Below are 19,118 nucleotides of genomic sequence, written 5' to 3' on the forward strand. Positions count from 1 at the left end.
AAAAATTTCATAGATTGGATGTTAAGAGAGCCCTGCTAGAATACATATGTCACTAGCCAGTGGAGGAGGTCCCAGTCCCTATTTGTAGCCTTCCAGGGTGCCAGGAAGGGCTGTGGGGTATCAAAAGGGACTATTGCCAGATGGATTAGGGAGGCCATTAGTGTAGCCTACTCAGCTAGTGGTGTTCCGATTCCTGACGGCATCAAGGCTCATTCCACCAAAGCCGTGGCGACCTCCTGGGCTGAAAAGGCAGAGGTATCGATTTGAACAAATTTGTAAGGCCGCTACCTGGGCCTCACCTTCAACCTTCTTTAAGCACTATAGATTAAATCTATCCTCCTCTGCTGACTTAACCTTTGGTAGAAGGGTGCTGCAAGCGGTGGTCCCTCCCTAAGGTGTTTCGTAGTCTCCAAAAATCTCTCAGGTGTGCTGTCATGGGTGAAGGGAAAACCACCATGGTTACTTCCCGGTAGCCGGTTTTTCCGGAACCCATGACAGCACCCGTATATTCCCCCCCTTTTCACCGTATGGGTGTGCACGATTAGTAGGGTACATTTGTGTGATGTGTTGGATTAACATGTAACTAACTGGGAAGTCCTCTCAATGCTCTGTAACCAACTGAAGCGGGGGAGAGGTGCTGCCCCTTATATCTCAGTAGGTTCCTGTCCTGGCGGGGCGGATCTCTCTTAGGTGTCAGGTGTGCTGTCATGGGTTCCGGAAAAACCGGCTACCGGTAAGTAACCATGGTGGTTTTCTCCCCGCTGCATTTGGCTGCGTGCAGGAGCCAGACAGCTTAATAACACTGTTAACCTGCACATTAACTCCATATCAACAAGCCAATAAACAAGCTTTTCCTGTGAGGGAACTTCTGGCCCCATCACAGCCATCACAAGTATTGGCATGACTGATTGGCCAGCAAGCCATGTAAAAAAAAAAGCAGACAGCTGGGAAGGCCCATGGATATTGGCCCTCCCCAACCTAAAAAATAGCAGCTCGAAGCTACCCCAGAAAAGGCACAACCATTAGATGCGCTTTGCCCGGCTCTTCCCGCTTGCTTTGGTGCTGTGGCAAGCGGGGTAATATTTTGGGGTTGATGTCAGCTGTATTTTGTGTAATTTGACCTGTTGAAGCGCAATGTAAGCGCGAAACGATCGTCGTCTGTACTTGCTCCATGGTTTTATCCGCCTGCTGTTGGTAACTTGATGCCACAATAAAGAATTATTTTGCACGGGACGGAATGTGCCTATCCACTTTCTTCTTTATGTATTTTGTGTAATGTCTGCTAACATCAAGCCCAGATGATAGTAATGGGGCGGCATCTATCTTTGAGGAAAAAAAAACACTTACCAAAAATTTCCCTCTTTCTCTCGTTTATTTAAAAAAATATTAACTAAAAAATCAAATACACACCAGTTCGTCGTAGTCCAAATGGAGGAACCACCGCTATCCCAGTCGTCTTCTTCCGATCTATAGAGCTCCGTTCAGAGAACGCAGCTCCATAGACTGGAGCAGCAGCTGTTGTCGGGTCTTGCACTGTGCTCTGCAAGACCCAGCTGCTGTGAATGGAGATGTCATTAAGGTTACCTCCGTTCACAGGTGCCGATTCTTGCAAGTACTGGACTAATGAGCAACTGCGAAGTCCCCTCAGTTCACAGCAGCCAGGTTGTCATAAAGCACACTGTGAGACCCGGCAGTAGCTTTTGCTGCAAACCATTGAGTTGCGTTCTCTGAACGGAGCTCCATAGACTGGATTAAGAAGACTGGGATCATCGTGTCTGCTTTCCCTCAGCTGGTTATTAATAGGGGGACCCCACTCCGCTTTTTTTTTTTTCATTTATTTATTACAAATAAAATGTGGGGTGCCTCCCATTTTTATTAACCACCTGAGGGAAAACAGACAGCTAAGGGCTGGTGTTGTTATGGAAAGATGCCAATATCCATGTCCAGGCTATTATTATCAGCTCATAGCTGTCTGCGTAGCCTTTACTGGTTATTAAAAATAGGGGGAACCCAAAAAGATGATGTGAGCCCCCCTATTTTTAATAATCAGCAAAGACTAAGAAGACAGTTGCGTGCTGATATTAATAGGCTGGGAAGGGGTCATGGATATTGGCGACTAATACTAGCCCTCAGCCGCCCTAGAAATGGTGCAACCATTAGATGCGCCAATTCTGGTGATTGTTCTCGGCTCTTCCCACTTGTCCTGGTGCATTGGCAAGCGGGTTAATGGTTTTGGGGTTGATTTCAGCTGTGTATTGTCCACTGACATCAGGTCCACAGGTTAGTAATGGAGAGGCGTCTATCAGACATCCCCATTCCTAACCCCGTAGTGAAAAGTATTATATACACGCAGAGAAAAGTCCTTTAATTGTACAAAATACTTCTCGACTCTCTTATCCATTTATTACCATGCAAAAAATAATAATCCAAAGGGGTCCACTGTAAATCCATCTTAAGTCAATCACCAACTCTACTACATCTTGATGCAGTGACAAAAGTAATGTGACCACTCAGCAAAACAGCCGGAACACAGTCAGTAGCGTGTGAATCCAGCCGCTTCCATGAGCCCTGACGCCAGTCAGGTTATTGCAGTTCATAGCCTGGGAAGCTCCATGTTTATTGCCCCCTTTGCAGAATAATAACACCAGCCCTCTTGCCTTTTTTTTTTAATTTAATTTCTTAGCTAAGTACATGAACAGTAAGCTACACACACTGCTCTAATTATATCTATCTTAATATGCGCAGGCGCTGACTGGTGAATACCCAGGCGTGCGGTGATGAGTAGTAATCAGCCAACGCCTGATCAGCGGTAACTTTTTCACCTCCAGAAATAGCTGCTGGCTCACACGCTGTCCTCTGTGTGACACCAGGGGCTGTGACTCATGACTTCAGTAAGGTTACCAGCAGTCAGAGCCGATGTTTCCCATACTGTCTCATGGCAGCATGAGAACCGCCAGATGTTCGGGGCCCCCATTCACTTGAATGGGGTCCGGGTTCGGCATCATTCTGGTACCCAAACCAAACCTTTTCTTAACGTTCGGCTGAACCTGACTGACCCAAACATCCATGGGTCCACCCATCCCTAGTAGGGAGGGATGAGAACTTTTTTTTTTGTGTTAAAGCTGTTAAAAGTGCGCGTATGATAAAAATAAAAAATCTCTGCTCTAGAGCGGAGTAAAATGACCTAGGCCTGACTGGTTAAGCTTTGTAAATCTAAACGTTGCCCTGTAGATCAATAATGCTTTACGCAATTGTGAGCACAGCCTTTAGACAGCAGAAAATTGGAAAAAAAAAAAAAGCATTCTCCGTACAGTTCCTGGTAAGTTTCCTTTCCTGCTCTGTACTTATTTCATAGATCAAAAAGCAAGAATTTCAGCGAGATGGTAGATAAGAACGGTATATAAAATCTGCGATTTATTGAAGAAATAAATTAAAAAGATATGATGGTGATACATACAGCGGCACACAATATGTCCATTGGTCCATAAGGGGAGCTAATGTCAAAAGGAAGATTTTAAACAGAGAATTCTTTTGGACTTAGTTTCATGTTAAATACTAGAACCCCATCAGGTCTAAATATCAGACAGGATCTGATTTTACAATAAACTTAAAAAGTCCTGGAATTTTTTTCTGTTATAAGGAATTCTCCCTTAATTATTGTATTTAGTATTGTGCTCTAGTTCCAATGGATATCCACTATCATGTGATTGATGTCTTACTATATGTACTCCTAGCTTTAACACGCAATATGTAACCATGAGTAAGGCTTTCCAATCTGAAACGCGTTGGTATTGTGTGCCGCTGGTTGTATCGCCATCATCTTTTTAATTTATTTCTTCAATAAATCGTGGATTTCATATACTTCTCTACCATCTCTCTGGAATTCCCCTTTTTTGCTTCTCTGAAAACAAGCCTGGTCCCGGGCAACTCTATGCGAGATCATCAGCTGTATCCTGTTACCACGTCTCCGGTGAGCTGACTCCATTTCTCCCCTTTTCTTTTGACATTGTTCACATATCTCATAGATCAGTGTGAGACGGGAGGAGTGACAGCAGCTCTCTGTGATCGGGAAGGACATGGTGTCTGCATTCTCCTCTCACAGGAAGCTGCCTCCTGACTGTAAGACGCGCACACTTTTTTAAGAAGGAAAACTCTTGTTTAAAAATGCGTCTTATGGACCAATAAATATGGTAAGTATGTAAGCACATATCTACAAGAGAGAGGGCAAAAGAACAGGCCTTCTGCCTCTGTCTGGTGGGTGGAGGCGTATGGCAATGTTGCAGGAAAAGCTCCTGTAGTAGTGTAAGCCAAGAGCAGAGGTGCGCTGTGCACTTAACCCCTTAGTGACCGAGCCGATTTGGTACTTAATGACCGGGCCAATTTTTACAATTCTTACCACTGTCTCTTTATGAGGTTATAGCTCTGGAACACTTCAATGGATCCCACTGACTCTAAAGGGCCTGTCACACTAAGCGATATCTCTAGCAGTATGGCTATAACTTGTGACGTTATAGCGATATTGCTAGCGATATCGCTGTGTGTGATACTTACCTACGACCCACTCCCCCGCTGCTTATCGCTGATCGCACGAGAACAGGCTGGACTGTTTCTCGTCGTCAGCTTCCTGCGGCGCTTCCTGTGGAGAGACGAGCGTGGAGCCGGGCGGGAGGACGCAGGATCGCCTAGTGTGACAGGTAAGTAGCGACCCCCGACCCCAGCGATGTCGCTGGTGAGATCTGCCTGTGTGGCAGCTAACTAGCGACCACTTAACGATGCACCAGCGATCCTGACAGCGTCATATCGCTGGTCGGGATTGCTGGTGCATCGCTAAGTGTGACAGTACCTTAAGACTTTGTTAGTGGTAAAATTTATTTGATGACTTGCGTTTATTTCTGAAGAAAATGGAAATTTGGCAGAAATTTTGGAAATTTGGCAATTTTCAAACTTCTAATTTTTGTGCCCTTAAATCCAGAGAGTCATATCACACAAAATAGTTAATAACATTTCCCACATGTCTACTTTACATCAGCACAATTTTTGGAAACAAATTTTTTTTTTTTTGTTAGGACGTTATAAGGATTAAAATTTGACCAGCTACTTATTTTTCCAACAAAATTTACAAAACCATTTTTTTTAGGGGCCACCTCACATTTAAAGTGAGTTTGGGGGGATCAATATAACATAAAATACCCAAAAGTGACACCATTCTAAAAACTGCACTCCTCAAGGTGTGCAAAACCACATTCAAGAAGTTTATAAACCCTTCAGATGATTCATGAGAACTAAAGCAATGTGGAAGGAAAAAAATGAACATTTTTACTTTTTTCACAAAAAATTTACTTTGGAACCAAACTTAATTTTCACAATGGTATCAGGAGAAAATGGACCACAGGATTTGTTGTGCAATTTCTCCGGAGTACGCCAATACCCCGTATATGGGGGAAAGCCACTATTTGGGCGCGTGGCAGGGCTCAGAAAGGAGGGACTATTTTAACGCAAAATAGGCTGGAATCAATGGCAGGCTCCATGTCGTTTTTGGAGACACTCTGATGTACAAGTGGAAACCCCCCGAATTCTAACTCCAACCCTAGCCCCAACCCTAGCCCCAACCCTAGCCCCAACCCTAGCCCCAACCCTAGCCCCAACCCTAGCCCCAACCCTAGCCCCAACCCTAGCCCCAACCCTAGCCCCAGCTCTAGCCCCAGCCCTAGCCCCAGCTCTAGCCCCAACCCTAGCCCCAACCCTAGCCCCAGCTCTAGCCCCAACCCTAGCCCCAGCTTTAGCCCCAACCCTAGCCCCAGCTCTAGCCCCAGCTCTAGCCCCAGCTCTAGCCCCAGCTCTCGCCCCAACCCTAGCCCCAGCTCTCGCCCCAACCCTAGCCCCAGCTCTCGCCCCAACCCTAGCCCCAACCCTAGCCCCAGCTCTCGCCCCAACCCTAGCCCCAGCTCTCGCCCCAACCCTAGCCCCAGCGCTCGCCCCAACCCTAGCCCCAGCGCTCGCCCCAACCCTAGCCCCAGCGCTCGCCCCAACCCTAGCCGCAGCCCTAGCCCCAGCTCTAGCCGCAGCCCTAGCCCCAGCTCTAGCCGCAGCCCTAGCCCCAGCTCTAGCCGCAGCCCTAGCCCCAGCTCTAGCCGCAGCCCTAGCCCCAGCTCTAGCCGCAGCCCTAGCCCCAGCTCTAGCCGCAGCTCTAGCCGCAGCCCTCGCCCCAGCTCTAGCCGCAGCCCTCGCTCTAGCCGCAGCCCTCGCCCCAGCTCTAGCCGCAGCCCTCGCCCCAGCTCTAGCCGCAGCCCTCGCCCCAGCTCTAGCCGCAGCCCTCGCCCCAGCTCTAGCCGCAGCCCTCGCCCCAGCTCTAGCCGCAGCCCTCGCCCCAGCTCTAGCCGCAGCCCTCGCCCCAGCTCTAGCCGCAGCCCTCGCCCCAGCTCTAGCCGCAGCCCTCGCCCCAGCTCTAGCCGCAGCCCTCGCCCCAGCTCTAGCCGCAGCCCTCGCCCCAGCTCTAGCCGCAGCCCTCGCCCCAGCTCTAGCCGCAGCCCTCGCCCCAGCTCTAGCCGCAGCCCTCGCCCCAGCTCTAGCCGCAGCCCTCGCCCCAGCTCTAGCCGCAGCCCTCGCCCCAGCTCTAGCCGCAGCCCTCGCCCCAGCTCTAGCCGCAGCCCTCGCCCCAGCTCTAGCCGCAGCCCTCGCCCCAGCTCTAGCCGCAGCCCTCGCCCCGACCCTTGCCCCAACCCCAGCACCAGCACCGCACATGGACCCATACAATTTTAAGGATCCATACACCCATCTGTTTTACAAACAGGTTCATGTCTCTGGACCGTGAGACTTTTACCAGGTCCTTTTCTGATTAATCATGCTGATCGGATTTGGCCATTAAAAATGGATGAAAATCAGAATATATCCTTAGTACTTCAATTTGCCATGTTTCATCCAACTTTTAACTCTTGCATTGCTAATAGCCATTGCATTAATATTCAGACAGCTCCTTCTGTTTTTAAAATTGTATAACGCAGGAGAAAAATAGTCCATTTTTGATGTTTGTAAACATTAACATGAATGTGTGCATACAGCCTAGGATCCTGCTTTGTGCACTCTCCTCCAGTGTGATGTACGTATACATCATATGCCGGGAGAGAGGTTAGTAATCGTCTAGTGAGCACTGAAAGTTTTTTTTTTTTGCCAGGTTTAACGATATACATGTACCCATTCGCTTGGAATGTGTGAAGTTTGCCAGCCACTGCTTAATGAACCATCCAGATTTAGCCAAGGACTTAACAGGTACTGAAATCATTGTTTTGTTTTTTTTTCTTTTTTTAAGGATATTTCAGTGACTGTCCCACTCACCTGATTTTTGCAGACATCCTTGCCCCCTGCTAAGGGATTAACCTAATTTCTATGTATTAAATGGGTTTTTCAGATGCAGAATTTTTTTTCTACTGATGTGCTGTGTGAACATGCTGTGTTTGAGCTCAGTATGTGATGCTAATTTTAAGATGCCCCAGATATTTTGGGTCAAGTAATGTTATGATGCAGGGTTTTTATTTTTCAGAATACCTTAAAGTGAGGTCCCATGACCCGGAAGAAGCCATTAGACACGATGTTATTGTGTCTATAGTTACTGCTGCAAAGAAAGATCTTCTTCTTGTTAATGACCACCTTCTTAATTTTGTCCGGGAAAGAACTCTTGATAAGCGGGTAAGCCAAAGCCTCATAGGACGAGTATACATGGCCCTTTTAAACATATCTATCTTAATTACGTAAGAACTAAAATTGTTGTCCCACAAAGTACATTTTAATTAATAGATACTGAAATAAGTTCCACAACTGAATGTGTTTTACTGTGCGTTTGCTATGTACTATTGTTCGCTCTGTATGACCATGTAGAGCTTCTCCAGTGCAAGATCCCATTGCTGATTTTGTAAGTTTGCCCACTGACAGAGACATGAACAGTCTATAATTTTAAGGGTAGGTTAATTTTAACATTGAGAGAATATCAAGAATAAAATCCAGAAAATCATATTGTATAAATTTTTATTTGAATTTTGCAATGAGAAAAAAGTATTTGATCCCCTACCAACCTATAAGAGTTCTGGCCTCCTAATCAACTAGTTACCTGCATTAAAGACAGCTGTCTTACATAGTCACCTTTATCAAAGACTCATGACAACAGACTCAGTCAATGAGACTCTAACCTCTACAACATGGGCCAGACCAAAGAACTTTATAAGGATGTCAGGGACAAGATCGTAGACCTGCAAAAAGCTGGAATGAGCTACAAAACCAAAAGGTAATAGGCTGGGTGAGAAGGAGACAACTGTTGGCTCAGTAGTAAGAAAATGGAAGAAATACATTACACTCAATCGACATTGAACTGGGGCACCATGCAAAATCTCACCTCATGAGGGGAGGTATCCTTGATCATGAGGAAGGTGGGAGATCAGCTGAAAACTACACGGGGGGGAACTTGTTAATGATCTCAAGGCAGCTGTGATCACAGTCACCAAGAAAACCATTGGTAACACATTACACCGTAAAGGTTTAAAATCCTGCAGTGCCCGCAAGGTCCCCCTGCTCAAGAAGGCACATGTCGTAGGCCTGTCTGAAATTTGCCAGTGAACACATGGATGTTTGTGTGAGTGATTGGGAGAAGGTGCTGTGGTCAGATGAGACAAAAATTTGTCTTTGGCATTAACTCGCCGTGTTTGGAGTAAGAGAAATGCTGTCTATGACCCAAAGAACACCGTCACCACTGTCAAGCATGGAGGTGGAGACATTATGTTTTGGGGTTGTTTCTCTGCTAAGGGCACAGGACTACTTCACCGCATGAATGGGAGAATGGATGGAGCCATGTACCGTAAAATCCTGAGTGACGACCTCCTTCCCTCTGTCAGGACATTAAAAATTGGTCGTGGCTGGGTTTTCCAGCAAGACAATGACACAAAACATTCAGCCAATGTAACAAAGAAGTGGCTCAAAAAGAAGCACATTAAGGTCATGGAGTGGCCTAGCCAGTCTCCAGAACTTAATCCCATAGAAAACTTATGGAGGGAGTTGAAGCTTTGAGTTGCCAAGCGACAGCCTCAAAATCTTAATGATTTAGAGATGATCTGCAAAGAGGAGTGGACTAAAATTCCTCCTGACATGTGCGCAAACCTCATCATCAACTACAAAAAATGTCTGACCTCTGTGCTTGCCAACAAGGGTTTTTCCACCAAGAATTACGTTTTATTTGCCAGAGGAAATAAAAACTTATTTCTCACTGCAAAATGCAAATACATTTACTGTATATACTCGTGTATAAGCTGTTTTTCAGCAATTTTTTTGTGCTGAAAAAGCCCCCCATCGGCTTTTACACGACCGAATTGTCCCAGAAAGCGGGAGGGGGAGCAGCGGGTCACAAGAGGCTGGAGCTGATGGCTGTGGGTAAAGCCTTTGCTGTTGCTAAAGAGAAATGAATATTTGTTTCTCTTATAGCGTGCACAGTCACAGCCGGCGGCTTCCATCGGTCCAGCACACATCCTACATACAGTACCTTCCTGTGCGCCCTGACTGCATCTCCTTCGTTCCAGCCCCATCAGCACTTCTGCAGAGCGATCACGTGGCTCCGCTGTATAAGGTGATGAATATTCACGCATCTCCATTCCCATAGTCGTGGAATGAATATTCATTACCTTAATGAGCGGAGCCATGTGAACACTCTGCAAGAAGTGCTGCTGGCGCCGAAATGAACGAGGGGCAGGGGAAGGTATGTAGGATATCTTTTATTTTTTTTCTATGGGAACCATGCATACAAGGATAGGGGATAAGGAGCCATTCATGCAAGGACAGCAACACAGGGGAGCCATGCATACAAAGACAGTTACAGGGGGAGCCACGCATTCCTGGATAGGGATGAGGGGACAGTGCATAAGGCTAGTTTCACACTAGCGTATGGCCGAGGTGCGGAGGAAACATTTTTTTAGCACATACAGTTGTGAAACTTATTATAATTCCAATGTCTAATAATTAAAATGTACTTTATTTGTGGGACAACCAACTTTAAATAATTCATTTAACTATAAATTTTAATTTATTTACTATTGGTATTAATTTATTTCTGCTCATAGTAGTTAACGTATTAGACAAACTCTCATGTAATTGGCATAGTGCTAGATGAGGAAAAATTCTGAAAACACATTTGCTGTTTTTTTACATCGGTAGTCCTGGCTGTTTAGGAAACAGGGTGGATAAAACAATGTTTTTTTTAAAAAAATCAAAAAAATCGGATTTTTTTTTATTTAAATCGGATTTTTTTTATTTAAATCGGATTTTTTTCAATAAACTGCTTTTTGAGGAAAATATTTTACCATCCAAAGGTTCTTCCATCATGAGATAAAGCTGAGTTGTTTAACTCAGTAGAATAAAGGCTGTATATGTGTAACATTCACAATGCCATGCTCTTCCAGAGGTTTCTGTAGGATTAGTGGGCGGTTTCTCTCCTATATTATCACAGACGCTCGCTTTACTTAAGCAGTTCTCAAAACTGAATTTGACTCCGCAGAGGTCCCAGCCTCTTCTTCACGGCAAAAATGTTACAACATGAACAGAGTTGAGAAAAAGACCTTAATCCTATTGTTCTACAAACCTATGAATACAGAATCAACCCCTTCAGTGCCAAGTCCAAGAAGTTAGACAATATGTTTCTGATTGTTTGGAGTGGAATAGATCTGCACAACGAGTGGAATAGATCTGCACAACACAAGAAGAATGTGAATCTAAGTGTGAGGAGGAGGAAGGGCAATCAGACAAGAAAATGAAAGTGAAACTTTGAGCACAATACTGCAGCATAGCCACAGACAGACAAGTCTGGATCTGTTTGTGTGTACGATCTGAGGTTTATTACATTCTTTCCTTATAATGGCAGCAGGCCGTAAAAGAGACCCAGTTTGGGAATATTTTAATGAAGCTCCTTCGCCTATCGGTAAGGCAGGCATGCGTGCAAAATGCAAACGATGCAACAAAGAGATGCAAGGCCTGGTGGCGCGAATGAGGCAACATCATGAGAAGTGCGGTGATGAAGATGACCAAACAAACACTTCTGAACAGGCAGGATCTTCAGGTTGGTAAACATTTTTATTGAATCCTATTTCTAAAGACTGAACTGTCATGTGTGAGAAAAATTATATTTCTTATTATTACTGCATGTTACTGTCATTTGGTACAGTTATGAAGAAAAACAAATATTCCTTTTAGGGCAGGGGCAGTGATGTGTTGTGTACAATAAGCAGAAATTGTATAAACAATAAAATAACAGCATTGACTTTTTTTGTTTAGGGGAATTCATGGATTCTGGAAACTATCCACCTCCAAGATCACCATCATCCTGTTCTACAGTTTCAGAGTTATCCATCCAGGATAGTGCTTCATTAGCAGCAGCAGCAGCAGCATCATCATCAGACACCCACAGCCACATATCACCATCACCCAAAAGGAAGAAAAAACCTTTACCTCCTGGAACCACCATAGATAGGTTTGTGGTAAGAAATAGCACATTAGAAAAAGAGTTGATTGATGAAAAAATTGCCCAGTTTATTTATGCAACGAACTCTTCTTTCTGTCTGACTGAGAACCCACATTTCATTAATATGGTTCAGTCACTGAGACCAGGATACAGTCCACCCAGCAGAGCTGATGTTGCAGGGAAACTGCTGGATCAAGTGTATGACAGAGAAATGGAGCAATGTGCAACAGCTCTGGAGGGTAAAATTGTTAACCTAAGTATTGATGGGTGGAGTAATGTCCACAATGATCCTATTGTATGTGCTTGTATAACAACAGAAGAAGGTAAAGTCTTCCTTGCACAAACAACTGATACGTCAGGAAATGCACACACAGCAGAATACTTACAAGAAGTGGCAGTAAAAGCTATAACGACATGTGAACAAAAATTCAAATGTCTAGTACGCAGTTTGGTCACTGACAATGCTGCAAACGTATCCAAGATGAGAAGAGATTTAGAAGAGCAGGGAGGGAATACAAAGCTGCTAATAACATATGGTTGCAGTGCTCATTTGCTGCACCTCTTAGCCAAAGACTTAAGTGTTCCAGAAATAAAGGCTAATGTTGTTGAAATTGCTAAATACTTCCGTAATAATCATTTTGCTGCAGCAGCTCTGAAAAGGATGGGTGGAACCAAGCTAACGCTCCCACAAGATGTTAGATGGAACTCTGTGGTGGACTGTTTTGAGCAGTATATCAAAAACTGGCCTATTCTGATGACACTTTGTGAAGAAAATCGAGATAAAATAGATGGCACTGTCACGGCCAAAATCCTCAACATTGGGCTTGAGAAATGTTGAACATATGCTGAGCTTCCTGAAACCCATCTCTCAAGCTTTAAACAAAATACAGAAAAATAGCTGTTTTATTGCGGATGCTCTTGAAATTTGGAAGGAACTGAGTGAACACTTAAAAACAGAACTACACATGGACAGAATTAAATTACAAGCAGTAAAAAAACGAATGGGACAAGCACTGACTCCAGCTCATTTTTTGGCAAATATTGTCAATATCCAATATCAGGGTCAAAACCTAAGTGCTGAGGAAGAGGAGTTAGCTATGACATGGGTATCCAGCAATCATCCATCTTTAATGCCAACTATAATAAACTTCAGAGCTAAGGGGGAACCATTCAAGAAATATATGTTTGTTGAAGATATTTTAAGGAAGGTCACACCAGTAAACTGGTGGAAGTCACTTAAGCGCTTGGATTTAGAGACTGTTCAAGTAATGATTTCACTTTTAACAGCAGTAGCTTCTTCTGCAGGCGTTGAAAGAATATTCTCTTCCTCTGGACTCATTCATTCTAAATTGAGAAATCGGTTGGGACCCAATAAAGCAGGAAAGCTTGTTTTTCTTTTCCAGATTATGAATAGGAACAAAGAAGAAGATGATGATGAAGATGATGACGACAAGTGAGCTACAGAGGACAGCAGGGACAGTAGTATTTAAGTTTTTCATGTGTCGGCTGGGCTGACAGTCTAAGTTTCTTAAAATATAAATATATTTTGTTTAGCCAAATTAGTTAACAAACATGGATGTTTGTTTAAGCAAATAACTTATGCTGTAATGTTATTGTTTCAGTTGAATAAATCTATTTAAATTGTTATTATGGTCAGGATTATTTTTCTCCTTCCTAAGTACAACAGAACAGTGGTGTCCAAATATGAATGATTAACCCATTAAACTGGGGAGAAAAAAGTAATATAAAAAGTGATTCTAAAAATCTTCATCTACTTGCATGTTAAAGTAGCAAGAACTAGTTTAGGTAGAAACTTTGATTTAAATCAAGCCTTACTGACTAGTGATTTAAATCGTGATTTAAATCGTGATTTAAATCAGTTAGATTTAAATCAAATCCACCCTGTTAGGAATGTGTCAAATGATGTTTAAATTTACTTTTTATGTAATTTTTTTTAACTTTTTTTGTTGTTTTTTGTTTTGTTTTTAAGTTTAATTTTCTTTAAAAACTCTAATAATTATAATTTTGCAATTTTCACACTGGCCTCCAGGCAGAATTTTACACTTATTATTATTATTATTATTATTATTATTATTATTATTATTATTATTATTATTATTATTTATATAGCACCATTAATTCCATGGTGCTGTACATGAGAAGGGGGTTATATACAAAATTATAGATATCGTTAACAGAAAAGAATTTTACAATGACAGACTGGTACAGAGATGAGAGGACCCTGTCCTTGCGGACTTACATTCTACATTTCTCTTTTGCCTCATTGGGGGATACAGAGACCATGGGTGTATGCTGCTGCCACTAGGAGGCTGACACTATGCACAAAAAGGTTAGCTCCTCCTTCGCAGTGTACACCCCACCGACCGGCAGGAAATTCCTCAGTTTAGCTTAGTGTCAGTAGGAGGTGGACACGGGTCCTTCATTGGACCCTTATCTACCTCAATGTGCGTCGTTCCTTTTCAGGTTTCAAGAGGGATACAGTGTGAATAGTCACAGCTGTACTCCCACAAAGAGGCTGAGTACGGCTGTACTGCCACCCCGTATCCTCATAGTTCTCCGGGTGGACCACAGATTCAGCACAGGTGATGTGCCAGCGAAAACGGATGGTCCTTGCCCCCCCCCCGCCTCCCACCCACTCGCCCACCAGAGCCTGTCGGTTGGACGAGGCGCGAACACTTAAAGGATGGACAGACAGCGTGGGATACTGAAGGTACCTTTATTGGAGCACCAGCACATGAAGCCAGGAGCGGCGCCTTAAATAGCGCCGCAGATTCTCTTCCGACGGTCGCCGCATCCCCTTTGGGTCCGACTGCAGTGTGGACTTTCTTCACCCACCGCCAGTATTCCTGCAGGCTGGCGTCTAGGAGCAGGGCTCTGGCGGCGTCTTTAGGGACGAACGCAGCTGCGCCGCAGATCTTCCGCGCCGCCCCGTGCTGACAAGCGGCCGCCGTTTCAAATTTAGTCCCCGACTTTAGTTTGGGCCTTCGCGGCCTCGCCCCCCGTTCTTTCTATAGGCCGGCTGCGATCTCGCCCGCCCCCAAGCCCTCCCACCGCCTCTAGTCTTATGGCTGGGAAGGGAGGGGGGGGGGCAGTTCCTCTCTCTGGTGCAGACGGCTAGCTCCGCCCTTCTTAACACAGAAACCGCGCTTTTGCTTCCTCACATCAGGCTGCCGGCATCTTTGCAGCCTGACAGCCGGAGATTACAGCGGATGCCAGCACTCTGTCGGACCCCTGCAGTTACTAGAGTCTAAGACGTCTCTTTCGGGGACACGGGACCGTGAGTAGTTCTGCAACTGCAGACTGACACCATTCTCTGCCTTTCTGTCCCCCAGCCTTCTTTTTTTTCTTCACCATTTCTAAGTCTGAGCGTGGCCATCCGCCGGCCCCTATGGGCACTCTAGTCCGGTTCTTCGCATGTTCCTCTTCCCCTCTGCCTGGACTGCAGCAATCCCACTCAGCATGACCCCGTCCAGGAGCCATCTAGTGAGCCACGTGAAAGTGAACCCCCATCCCTGGCTGGGCCTCGTCTTTCACAATCCGTGGCAGACCTCACCAGAGTGTCGCAGTCCCTAGTGGCCGTTCTTGATAAGTTGCCCCTGGACACTTCTGCAGGGTCCAGCAGGTCGCAAGACTTCCCATCTGAGCCAGCTAGCAGAAGCCGCAAAAGGCCCAGGCAGGACATCCGGCCGGAATCCTCCCCTGGCCTCTCTTCTCCACTTAGTCTTTCCCAGCAGTCGCCCTCCCGTGCCTCCTCACCCGAGTCAGGGGAAGCGTTCTCGGATATGTCATCTGAAGGAATTTTAGAGCTGGATTCGGACCAGGACACGGAAATGAAGGTTACTGTACAGAACCTCATTGCGGCGATCAATCACACCTTCGAAATATCTGACGCCCCTGCGAAATCCTCAGATCAGGAGGTTTCGTTCAGACGGGCAGAAACACCTTCCAGGGTATTCCCTTCCCATTCCGAATTTGGAAAGATTCTTACCAGGGAAAGAGAAAATCCAACCAGACGATTTCAAAGAGGGAAGCGCTTCGGCGTGCTGTACCCGTTTGCTAAAGAGCTCACGGACAACTGATCTGCTTCTCCCTCGGTGGACCCACTCGTGTCCAGACTTTCTAATAACACGGTTCTCCCGCTTTCTGGTGTGGCGTCACTAAAGGATTCTAATGATAGAATTATAAAATCCTTAGCTAAGTCAGCCTTCGAAGCGGCTACAGCGGCACTATGTCCAGTCTTTGCTTCATCGTGGGTAGCAAAGGCCATAGCCACTGGGCAGAGGATCTCCGTAAGGGCATCCTAGATAAGGCCCAACCAGAACAATTGGCCGATCTGGCCAACCAGATTTCCCATGCAGGGGATTATCTGCTTTCTGCTTCCTTGGATGCCGCGTCTTGCGCAGTTCAGGCGTCAAGTAACGTAGTGGCAATCCGACGTACAATTTGGCTCAAGGCTTGGCAGGCGGACTTATCTTCAAAGAAGTCTCTTACCAATCTGCCTTTTCAGGGAGCGCGCCTCTTTGGATCGCAACTGGACCAGATTATTAAAGACGCCACTGGAGGCACGAGATCCCTCCTCCCTCAGTCCAAGCCTCGCAGACCCCTGCTAAGGTGTCAGTTTCCGCCCTTTCGGGCTTTCCGCCGCTTCAATACGGCAGAGAACTTCTCTAACCAACAAAGACCGCAGGCACGCCAGGATAGAAAGAAGGTGTCCTTCAGACCCACTCCCTCCTGGCGATCTCACTCCTCCCAAGGCAGCAGACCCTCCAGGTCCAGATTTGGACGGTCCACATCAGCATGACTATCAACGAACTCCCGAGGGGCCCTCCCAATTGGGAGGTCGGCTCCTTTTCTTCAGGGATGTCTGGCTAGCCTCGGTAGAGGACGCTTGGGTCAGGGAAGTTGTATCGTCAGGATACAAAATAGAGTTCGTATCTCGTCCACGGGATCATTTCTTCGAGTCCCGTCCTCCAAAAGATCCAGCCTTAGTTCCGGGGTTCCTTGCAGCCATCGCCTCTCTCCTCAGTTCCGGGGTGATTGTGCCTGTTCCCGAAACAGAACGTTTCACAGGGTTTTATTCAAACCTGTTTGTGGTGCCGAAAAGACGGGGCGGTTTGACCCATACTGGATCTCAAGCTACTCAACAAGAGTCATTTCAGGATGGAGTTGCTTCGTTCGGTAATCGCTTCCATGGAGGAGCAGGAATTCATGTGTTCAATAGACATCCAGGATGCCTATCTACAGGTTCCCATATTATCCGGACATCAGAAATTCCTGCGTTTTGCGATTCACCAGGAACATTACCAGTTTGTTGCGCTGCCCTTCGGTCTCGCCACCGCGCCCAGAGCTTTCACAAAGATCACGGCGGCGTTAATGGCCTTGTTGAGGATCAGAGGTCTCGTTCTTTTTCCGTACCTCGACGACATTCTGATCAAAGCTCCGTCTTTTCAACAAGCTCGCCTAAGTCTTACGATCGTCCTAGACACCCTGTCCAATTTCGGGTGGCTCGTCAGCAGGAAAAAGTCCTGTCTTGTTCCGGCACAACGTCTGGTGTTTCTGGGCCTATTGTTCGACACTCGTCGATCAAGGGTCTTTCTCCCACAAGAGAAGATTGTTTCCCTGCAGCAGGATGTACGATTGCTACAGATCGCACGATTTCCGTCACTCCGGACAACCATGAAGGTCCTGGGAAAGATGGTGGCAGCGACAGAGGCAGTTCCCTTTGCCCAATTTCACGCCAGATCTCTCCAACACGCCATTCTGTCGCGGTGGAACAGGTCGGCTCTTTCCCTGGATCACCCTGTTCGTCTTTCATATCGGACCAGGCAGCCCCTCAACTGGTGGTTGACGTCACCTCTCAACTCCTTGGGACGGTCTTTCCTTCCCATTCACTGGCAGATTGTAACAAAGGATGCCAGTCTCCTCGGCTGGGGGGGCGGTGTTCCGCACCCACACTGTTCAGGGTCGGTGGTCGACTCAAGAGACGACTCTGCCGATCAATGTCCTCGAGATACGGGCAATTTATCGTGTTTCTCATTCATTGGGAGAGGCTCCTCAAGGGCCTGCCTGTCCGGATTCAGACAGACAATGCCACAGCGGTGGCATACGTCAACCGCCAAGGAGGGACACGGAGTGTCTTAGCCCTAGCAGAAGTGTCCAAGATTCTTCATTGGGCAGAGGTTTCAGTCCCAACAATTTCCGCGGTACACATACCCGGCGTAGACAACTGGGCCGCCGATTTTCTCAGCCGCGAGGGTCTCGCGGCGGGAGAGTGGTCCCTACATCCGGAGGTATTTCATCAGCTTTGCCGTCGATGGGGAACCCCGGATGTAGATCTGCTGGCATCTCGCCTCAACAGGAAACTCCCACAGTTTGTATCCAGGTCGCGAGATCCTCTTGCAGTGGGCGCCGACGCTCTGGCCATTCCTTGGTCGCAGTTCGAGCTCCCCTACCTGTTCCCTCCCCTGCCTCTTCTTCCCAAGCTGTTGAAGAAGATCAAAGCAGAGGGAATTCCAGTCATCCTCATCGCCCCGAATTGGCCCAGAAGGTCTTGGTTCGCAGACATCTTCAACCTTCTCGCGGACGCCCCCTGGAAGCTTCCAGACAGGGCAGATCTACTGTATCAAGGTCCGATTTGCCACCCCAATTCTCAGACGCTCAATTTAACGGCGTGGCTGTTGAGACCGAGGTTTTGAAACGATCATGGCTCTCCGATCGAGTTATTCATACCATGATCTGAGCCAGGAAGCCATCGTCTTCCAAGATTTATTACCGTACCTGGAAGGCCTATTTCACTTGGTGCGAGGCCAATGACATTGCGCCCATGTGTTTTTCGCTCCCTTCTGTCCTGGCGTTTCTTCATGCAGGGCCGGATGTGGGTCTTGCCCTCAGCTCTTTGAAGGGTCAAGTTTCGGCGCTATCCATTTTATTTCAGAAGACGTTGGCCTCCCGTCCTCAGGTCAAAACCTTCCTTCAAGGTGTGGCTCACACGGCTCCTCCGTACCGAGCGCCTGTAGATCCATGGGATCTTAATCTGGTTCTCGAGATTCTGCAAGGTCCTCCTTTTTGAACCTCTCAGGGATGTTTCCCTTGCTCTCCTTTCGTGGAAAGTAGCCTTTCTGGTAGCAATCACCCCTCCGGTGCGTGTCGGAATTGGCGGCTCTTTCTTGCCGCTCCACCAGGATAAGGTAGTTCTGCGGCCTCCGCCCTCTTTCCTAAGGTGGTGTCCACTTTCCACCTCAATGAGGATATTGTTCTCCCGTCCTTTTGTCCGAGTCCAGCTCATCCTCGGGAGCGGTCCTTGAACAAGTTGGACTTGGTCAGGGCGATGGAGGTCTACCTAATTAGGACAACTAATTTGCGAAGGTCAGACTCTCTCTTCATCATTCCAGATAGGGCGCGGAAGGGTCAACCGGCCTCCAAAGCTACTATTACTCGCTGGATCAGATCGGCCATTTTAGAGACCTACCGGGTCAAACATCGAGTGGCCCCTCCATGAATTAGAGCGCACTCTACCCGGGCAGTGGGTGCCTCCTGGGCGGTGCGCCACAGAGCTTCCGCGCTGCAGCTTTGCAAAGCTGCAACCTGGTCATCGGTTCACACGTTTGTG

At 46.7% G+C, this 19,118-nt stretch overlaps 1 protein-coding gene across 2 annotated transcripts in view; it reads left to right on the plus strand.

Annotated features, from left to right (window-relative positions):
- Positions 1–19,118, plus strand: part of PDS5B (PDS5 cohesin associated factor B) — a 238,732-nt gene that overhangs the window by 74,953 nt on the left and 144,661 nt on the right. For both annotated transcript variants that reach the window (XM_073583194.1, XM_073583193.1), the window contains exons 10-11: positions 7,172–7,266; positions 7,538–7,683. In XM_073583194.1, the coding sequence (XP_073439295.1) occupies positions 7,172–7,266; positions 7,538–7,683 (241 nt within the window). The remainder of the gene's footprint in view (positions 1–7,171; positions 7,267–7,537; positions 7,684–19,118) is intronic.

The sequence above is a fragment of the Dendrobates tinctorius genome, unplaced genomic scaffold (genome assembly GCF_039654945.1).
Source record: "Dendrobates tinctorius isolate UK_male_01 unplaced genomic scaffold, ASM3965494v1 ptg000075l, whole genome shotgun sequence".
NCBI lineage: Eukaryota > Metazoa > Chordata > Amphibia > Anura > Dendrobatidae > Dendrobates > Dendrobates tinctorius.